The sequence below is a fragment of the Ambystoma mexicanum genome, chromosome 4p (assembly GCF_040938575.1).
Source record: "Ambystoma mexicanum isolate Mex_15411 chromosome 4p, UKY_AmexF1_1, whole genome shotgun sequence".
Taxonomy (NCBI): Eukaryota; Metazoa; Chordata; class Amphibia; order Caudata; family Ambystomatidae; genus Ambystoma; species Ambystoma mexicanum.
The window spans coordinates 56,672,954-56,682,461 of NC_090927.1; the positions used below are offsets into that span (position 1 = coordinate 56,672,954).

At 41.7% G+C, this 9,508-nt stretch overlaps 1 protein-coding gene across 1 annotated transcript in view; it reads left to right on the forward strand.

Moving 5' to 3' along the window:
• The window catches only part of LOC138452989 (ribonuclease inhibitor-like), a 295,852-nt gene extending 287,456 nt beyond the window's left edge, over positions 1–8,396 (forward strand). The window contains exon 13 of the mRNA XM_069605375.1: positions 1,406–8,396. Within this exon, the coding sequence (XP_069461476.1) occupies positions 1,406–1,484 (79 nt within the window). The 3' untranslated portion in view covers positions 1,485–8,396. The remainder of the gene's footprint in view (positions 1–1,405) is intronic.
• The last annotated feature ends 1,112 nt before the right edge of the window (positions 8,397–9,508 follow it).

Here is a 9,508-nt window from a genome sequence, read left to right on the forward strand (position 1 = left end):
CGCCCGGCATGGAAACAACGGTGGCGGCGGGTTTACCGCCACCGTTGTTTCCATACCAGACGATTTGTAATGAGGCCCAAGATCTTGCTTACCGCGGCAGCCTAGGCAGTAGAAAGGCGGCATTGGTTCGTAGTCTCAGTGCTGGACCCCTTAGAATAGTTCATCATTTCGGCACGTGTTAGTCAAGTTAAAGAGTGAGGGAGGTGCTAGGAAATGGAACCACACAAATGGTACGTGTATGGCCCCTTGGCTCCGACGGGCCAGACAGGGTCAGACAGGGCCTTTTTCAGTGGTCCTTCGTCATGTGGGCTGGCTTCTGCCTGCCGGCAGAGTGGATTGGATATTAAAGGGCCTGTTGCTAGGCAGCGCAGATAAACACAATACAGCCCGCTATGGCACTGGCCATCTTGGAATGCTGGTGAGAGCGAGTGCGATTAGCAAGTACATGACTCTGCTGCTCCAGGCAAGGTAGTTTAACTCATAGCCTGCGGGCTGAAGATGGAAGGAGTGTGGGCATTAGATTTCAGTTGCACTCAAGAATACATGCTGTCAGAGCCAATGCTCCTTCGTGGGCTCCGTGTGAGCTGGGTGCTTGTTTCGGGCTGGCAGAAGCTGCTCCTATAGCGCGTGTTGAGAGGAGAGAGGGCTCCTGGCCTCTCCATTTGAATCGGCTCGAATGGGACCCAAATGCTATATATACACAAGGAAACATCTCAAATCTTATTTGCGGTGTAGGTAAAAAAGGCACAAACTAGTTGAACCTTGCACCTATCACAAAGCACCTGGTTTGTAATTCCGAAACAGTCTGGGGAAGACGTTTGAAAAAGCAGGAGGGTAAAGTGAGTGTTCAGGCTACTGTAGGGAGGGGAATTATTTTCTAATAGGTTTGTATAGAATTACAATTAGAGAGCGGCTCTAGATGGAGAATCAGGAGCATGTCTTTCATTCCTAAGAAATGAAAATGGCTGCAGCCTCGTACAGCCACTAAAACACACAAAAAGCTGCAACCAGCCAGTTAGCTACTCAGCATTGGGGTCCCTGCTGGGAGAGAAGTCTATAGGGTACCTTTGGGTCACCTTGTCATCAATGTTTGGGGACTCCCAAAGAACACATTACATATAGTCAATGAAACATTGGATGGGGACTCACTGAGGCTAAAAAGGTCGGTAAGCCAGGGGACTAACCCAGTGACCCAGATTAGGCCTTTCAGGTACCAAAACATTTTTTAAAGTGTTTCTACGACACCATTGTTGAACGCAGAGCTTGAGGTCTGTAGTCTTAAGTGTAAATGAGAGCTGTATCAGCTTGAAGCTGTAGTCATGCTTGCGTCAGAGATGACGTGGGATGTGTTTGTATGAACTGCAGTAGTTTCTGTACTAATTGCTGTTTCTTGTGTCTCTTGCAGGTTGACAGACTCCTTTAGAACAGATTCAGGTTCAGAAGAAGTACCCTCTGCTCTTACTACAAGTCAATCTTCTTCCTAACCAAGAGATTAATTCCAGTTAAATGTGAATGTAAAAAATCGTTTCCAAATCCAAACCCATTTTTCCCAATGTGACCTGTCATTCATTTGTTGATGAAAGAATTCCCTGTATATTTTTACTGAAAGCAAACTGACTAACTGAATTGCATCTTCACAAAGAATTTAAGAAAATGTTTGGGAAAAAGTCACTCTTGATCAGCTACAGCAACTGAAAGAGCATTGGTTTTACAGTGAAATTGGACATGTAAAGCTCCTTCTAATGTACAATTTGAGCCTGCATCAGAATCCTCCATGGCAATCTCTGAAGCTCCCTTCTGTGCTACTTTGGTAGAACCCATTGGGAGGAAGTACTCTTGTAGAACCCCTGCTGATGTCCGAGGTGGGTAAAGAGGTGCTCCAGTTCAGACGGGACTGGGAGGAGGAAGCTGGAGAATCTATGAGTGACGGGTTGTGGGTGAGAGCTCAGAGGTACCACAAAAAGGGGTCTAGAAATGCGCGATTGCAGCAAATACAGCTGTGTATTACCCACATGGTGTATATGACTCCTCAGAGGATAGCACGATTTAAGAATGCCGGAGTACAAACATGCCCCAAGTGTGGAGAAGTAAATGCGGGAATGGTACAAATGTTTTAGGCTTGCCCTGAAATAGGGAGATTCTGGGGGGAGGTGGCCCACCGGTTGAATGAAAAGGGATTAAACTAGAGGTGGAATCCTTGTGGGCTTGCATGGTGGGAGGGTTTTCCCAGGCCACGCAAGATGAAGCATGTGGGCAAACTTAAGGACTTGGCCTATATACTGGCCAAGCGTAGAATCGCAATAGGTTGGAAAGCAAATAATAGACCGAGGGTGGAGGTGTGGTGGCGCGACCTTCAGAAATGGGTGGAAGCGGAGACACTGGTATGGGGGAAGCAGTGTGTATGGGGGGGTGACCTAGATGGGTCATTACTGGCTTAGAGGCTCATAAGGGCCACTCTGTTTGAAATCGGCTCCGGAGAGGAGGACTCCTCGACAGATGCAGACCATTGTGCACCCCCAGTGGAGACGAGAGAGAATGATGAAGTGGGGTAGGTCCGGGAGGAAAGAAGGAGGATCGAGACAGCAGTGGACTTATCATTTTAATATTGCACCTATGACGTGTTTATTGTTTGGTTTGTTTTGATTGTTTAATTTGTTAAAATTAAAAACTATTTTTAAAAAAAGTACTCTGCTAGAGCCCATTTGGAGGAAGTACCTGGGAAGTACTGCTTTGCCGCGCTAATCTCTGTGGACTATTGCTTTGGACTTTACTCCTGCTACCTGAATTGCTGTTTTAACAAAGTTTACATGCTGAATTACTTGGCTCCACCCACTCCGTGACACAGCCTTCATCTCTGGAACCCGCGCGCACCAGGAGGAAGTACCTGGGAAGTACTGCTTTGCCGCTTCGCCGCACAGCAAGCAGCAGGCACCAGGTTCTTTCCCAGCACTTCTATGATCTCTTCTCCTTCGTAGGGATGTGCAGGCCAGTTTCCTACAGCAAAGCTGTGAACACTTACTCCCTTGTTTCTGTATGTCTGTATGCACCTACACGTTGAAAACAAACATGCCGTCAGATATCATTGCACTGAAAAACACTGCACGCACAAGTCCTCTTACACCCACACGTGTTTAACAGGAAAGCAATTTGTTTGTCTCCTGTATCTATACAAAACCATAAATACATGACAGCAGACATCCGTGGGTTTTGTCATTTATGAAACCGTGGTGTAACAGCTACTTCCGCCAACAACTTAGAAATAAACCCGAATGCAACTTCGACTACTCTCGTTGCTCGACTGTGTCTACCATAAACACATGTTCATTTTGAGTCACCATCCTTCATACATGACTCTCATCCTATTGAGCGAGACAATCGTACCATAGACAATTTTGAGACTAATCACTCTACATCTCAAGCTGAACTTGAGCGCCTGACATCAATCCCTCCTATATTGCCAAATGTTCTTGGATAAATCATATCCAACCACTCTTTTATCCACGAACAAAAATATAACCTCATAGTGCATTCCGCATCCATCGATTGGCTTTGACTACGATAAAGCTTGCAGTGCGGTTTCTCACTCGAACATCTCCCTGCATGCCAGCTTACATTGTCAGCTAACATTGTCTCGAACCTATCACAATCTCCTGATTTATTTATTCATGGCTTATCCGATATTTCTGCTTCATCTGATTCATACACTAACCCCACTCTACTCAAACCAATTCTGCTACAAAAAAATCATCCTGAGTCCAACTCAATGCTAGCAATTACTCTTTCAGCAATGGATATGGCCATTCCTAGCCTTACAAAACGATTACTCGCCCCTCCTCTTTGAACCATCTACAACTTAACCCAAACCTAGATTTTGAACGTCCCTCACAAGTTACTCGAAGTGTTCCAAAAGATACAGCTTTACCTATATTTTCGCGTGCTATCCACTCTGATGGAGATGACTCGCCCAACTTACCCACACTCAAAATAAATTACTCTAAAACCAACTTTTTGGGTATTCCAAACCCAACTCAAGGTTATGACATTTTCAGTTGCAAAAAAAAATGTAAGAAGACTAATAAAGTTAAGTCAGATAAGCCCCCCCCCCCAGTTGACGCAACAAAATAAGACCAAGAACTTAAAGCCTGGAGCCGCGAACACACAAAAAAAGCTCCAAACTGTTCTTACGCATTGTAACTTCAGGACAAAAACATATCGTAAAATCTGGTCTGGCATCACTAAGAAATATAAAAACCTAGTCAGAGGCACAAAAGAACCACATCCCCAGAAGAAAGCTGATCCTTTAAATCACCTGCCACGGGATGAGCTCATTTCAGACCTGGCAGAACAATCTGCCGGTAAGACTAACAATTCCAAAGCAAATAGGGAGACGCATAAAGAAAGCAAGATTCAATCTAAACAGCTCCCTCCATCAATAGTTGATCTATCTCTTGAACAGCGGTGCTTTCTAATCAGGAAAGCTGTCGACCAATATTTATCTACTCAGCCAAAAACAAATGTCGCCACAACAGAGACTGGCACGCTAGCCCTCGTGCAAACACCACCCACAAATCTATGTGAGCATGACCAAAAGCAGATAATGCTCCCTACAACACAGGCCCTTCATAATTCCCTGCAACACGACACATTTGAAACAATGATGCCCACGCGACCTACTTTCATCAACAAACAGCTTCTTACCTACACAGATACCTTAACGCAAAGACTTAACCTCCATACAACGAAATGCAAGAAGTAGCATTCACATCATTCTTTAATAAGGAAATGTCAATCCGCGCCCGTATGCCTCTTTTGACCTTTGCAGGACCAGCATTATGAATATCTTCCAAGTGTTACTGCCAGCTAAACCTTCTCAGAAAGGACGACCCAGTTTGGGCCTATTAGTGGCAGTCAAAACCAGTGCTGGACTAACCATCCAGCCATGGAAAGCTCCGATTTCTTTTTTAAAACTAGTAAAATTTCAAAGTTGTGGTCGCACAATTGCTTTGTTAAATATCTACAGAAATTCAGCTGGCATCTCTGACGATCGCTTTTTTAAAGACCTAGAACAATTATATATCGTCATGAATGACCCTAGTATTACTAACACCACTGTCAAGGGGATCCTTGATTTACATTACCTCCCTTTACACAGCTTGTCCGGCAATAATGCTGTTGCAAGATGGACAACTTAATGAAAGAAAGACAACTTTACATGACTAATGGGTCCCTACCGGGAGATGTGCCTCCACATCACACTTGGTCCAGAGGCTGAACGCAGAGCATCATTGACTACATCTATTTGGATAAACATCTTTATCCTGAAGCTGAAACATTTCAGATCATCAAGCAATCACTTAGTGATCATTCCATGCTCATTCTTTACTGGACAAGGAATTCTAGAACAATGAAAGTTATTAATCAACAATTCAAAACTTCATTAATAGTCAATAATGGCAGAAACCGTTTTTGCTGGACCGTGGCCAATTTGTGGCAACTGAATCACCTGATTTTACAGAATCAGAAAATTGACAATAACTCTCAATACACGGCTGCACTGATTCCTTTCAAAGTCTCACTCACAGGCTCATCTCTACCTTTGCACAAAAACAGGCACACTTTTGACCCGGACCTAATGCGAAAGAAAACTGCCTTTCAACGTTTCAAAAGGCCCCTACATCAATTGCCAGAAGCAGAAAGGTTGGTAGCTCTAAAAAAAGCAAAATGCACTTATAGAAACTGGACTCGTGATAGACAAGCTTTAATGTACCAACGAGATGGAGAGACCATGTTACTCTCTATGACAAAACAAAAACTCTGCTCAAATCTGGAGTCTTTTAAATCAAGCCAATCATGCATCCCAATCACTTGTCCAAATTTATGGGGTTACTGAGCTGCAGTGGCGCAAGCACTTTGCGAGCCTATACTTTGATCTTACTTTCTCTACTGTCTCGATTAGCCCTTTTGCCCATCAGCCATGGCAATTAGAAACATCTGAAACAGACATAGAGCAGTTCATAAAAACATCTAGTGGGTCAAGAGTCCCTGGCTGAGCAACGTAATGTTAAAAGCTCAACCTAAAATCTGATCCACATTCCTGAATAATATATTTGCTGAGATTATTAAAAGTCGCACTATACCACACTCTTGGACACAATCAGTCATAGCTTCAATCTTTAAAAAAAGCAATCGTTCCCAGGCCATAATTTACAGGCCGATAGCATTGCTAGATGCTTTGGGAAAGATCTTTGCACGTTTTGTACTTCGTAGTTTCAACGACTGGACTCTGTCACAACAAAAGAGGGACCTGAACCAAACAGGGTTCGTAGCCGGCCTGGGGACTGCTGTTAACTTGACATACCTTAATGCAATTAAGTCTCAAGCCTCATACACCAAACAACCGATTTACCTTGCATTCGTAGATTTCCACACAGCCTTCGACTCTATATCGAGAAGGCTTCTACTGAACAAGTTACACCACGCTGGTTGCCCTTCCACATTGATTGAGATTGTTGGTGCCCTTAATTCAGATACCTCAATTCAAATGTGTCTGACAACTGAGGGTCTACTATCTGTTCCTGTCCAGACAACCAGAGGTATGAAGCAAGGTTGCATACTTGCTTCTGCCATCTTTAATTTTTTCATCTTTGATTATGAAGTATGCATTTCATAATATTGTTGCTGATGCACCAAAGTTAGGCCCCAAAACATTGTCTGCCCTATTATATACAGACGATTTGGTCTTAATCTCTAAGACCACAATGGGCCTTCAAAGACTACTCGATGCCTTGTCACAATACATAGATTCCAATCAACTGATTATAAATCTGCAAAAAACTAAAATGTCTTGTCGCAGTAAGCGCTATGTTTGGAGCAAACCCTCATGGACTCTGCATAACGCCAGGATAGAGGTAGTTACTCACTACACCTACCTAGCTATGGTCATTGACAAACAACCCCACAATAAATGTAATCTGCAAATGGTAGAAACAAAACTTGCAACTGTCATTTCTCAAACCAAGATCATCCTGGCCAAATATGGCACATTTTCCTTAAAACCAGCCATTACTTATTACAACCAGAAAATCTCTCCTGTTCTACTATATGGTATGGAAATTCGAGAAATAGTAACAAATACCCTCTTCCAAAAGACGGAAGTAAAATATTGTAAACAGACTCTAAGATTACCACAGTGCATACCAACAGCATGGCTGAGGTATGAACTAGGACTGATTTCACTCCATGTATTGTACAATTGGCGCCTTTGTGCATTGTTTAGGAAGTGCCTTTTGGCAGGAAATTCGAACACACTGCTCAAGATACTCTCAGAATATATGCTCCTGTCTAAACACAAATGTGCACTCCAATGGAGAATGTCCGTTTATGATATCCTAGCCAGAGCTGACGTCACTATAGACACTCTCATCTTAGAGCCAAAGAGGGCCAAAATAAAGCTATATCTAACGGAGTGGATAGCTACGCGTAGACTGTGTATTCAGTGCAAAGACTTCAGAGAGAATCCATTCGGAAAGAAAAAAACACTGCTCAATTGAACCATACTTGCTTAGACATCATCAGTGAAGAAAGCAATTTTTGTCGTTATTGCATCAAAAAAGAACAGAGAGCGACCCTACGACATCTTATAACAGACTGTCTAGCTCTTTCCACTTTAAGGATCAAACATTTTTTCAAACACTGTGATCATCTTGGAAAAACCAATGCTGAAAGCTCATGACTCTTAATTGTTTGCACCTTGAATACCAGTCTTAGAATAGCTACCATGAACTACTGAAATGCGTTGTTCACAGATTCTCTAATACTCGATAGCATATGAACGGCTTTTTGACTTGCTTCTAACATCTAGACATGTTGTGTGTTGATTAGATGGTTACGCCATGGCCTTGGTGTTAAACCATGCTTCCCCCCCTTTCCTTTGGATCGCTTAATGCATATTCTCTGAAGTATATAACAATTAACTAGATAATTTCATCTGATGACATCAATTATTAACAAGTTCAATTATTATGATGAATTCTATGTCGATGAAATGTGGATATTAATAAGACAATCCGTTGATGTCAATGATGATTTGAGACAATTGAAACAAATAAGTTAATAATATTTGCTTCTTTTTCTTATATATTTAAAATGTTTCATCATAACGTGAATGTCACTGAAAAGATGACGGTTAACACACATGAGCTTGTAATGAGATTATTTTCTTATGGTTAGTAAGTTGATTTTAATTGTTTTATTTAAATTTTGTGATTGCAATTCTAATTTATTACTTACATTTTCATAGTTCCATGTATTTTTAGTCTTAACTTGTCTGTTCTGTAAATGTATTTATGTAAAACTAAAAATGGAAAAGTTGATTTATTCAATAACATTATTTTTAAATAAAATATTTCTATTATATACAGTTCTTGAGACACTATTTATCTGCAGGGATTTTGTGCTGAACCTCTATTCCTTTCCAAAACCCTCTCCATCCCGAATGTTCATGCCAATTCTGACCAATCACTGGCAATTTTTTCTCAGCAAAGTTATGAACATTTGGTTCAAAGCCAATTGAAATCGCAACCCATGTAACCGGTTTCCGCTCCAAAAGGTAGTCATAAACAGCGTCGTAGTAGCCCTAGCAAAGAGACTACACTGACGCATTGACTCTTGTGACTGTGTGCTAGTCTTCCTCAAGCCACCATCAGCTTTTACACCGTAGAACATCAATTTCTCTTTCACTATCCTTAGTGATTGTCTCTGGTCTCTCCCTCTTGTGAGGGGTCAGAAATGTGAGACAGACAACTTTGTAAGGAGTTTTCAGAAATCTCCATAGTAGTCAACAACTTTCTAATTTCCCTTATTTTGATTATCGAACTGAAAGAGAATCATATTTAAGTTATAACAATGTTAGCTAAAGAACAAGAGGAAAGGTTGCATTTACTATCAACCAAGCTAAGAATATTGTCAAAACAAAGAAAGGGCAATATTAAACCAAAACAGAAACACATATTGGCAAAGCCAAGAGAGGGCAAAACTGAAGACAGCTAATTGTAACCATTATTGCCAGAGTAAAGAAGAGGCAATAGTTAAGAAAGATATCAAGAAGTATTGTCTAAGCCAAGCTTAATACAAAATCATTGTCAGCAGTTGTTTAATGTAAAAGTGTAAAAAACAGGAGTTGCGGGAGAGAAGCTCTCCTGATAGAAGGTATCAAGGCGTAGAGGAGAAAAACCTGCATGGCTTGTGGCCAATACAACAGTGGAACAAACAGCACCAATGGGCCTCATGTTTTCTCAGAAGAAGTTGTGAATGTTGATGTTGTTGAAAGTTTAAGACTTTTAAAAAAGGTTTATAGTAAACCTCACCACAGAGTACTTGTAGTGTTATTTTATTTATTGTTTTTTTATATTGCGCCAATGCGCAATGTGTTTCAAGGTGCAAGTTAGGAGCTTTTGTCCTGGCAGCCGAGTTTACTAGGAAAGGGAGCTTTTAGTGGTAGTCCTGGCAG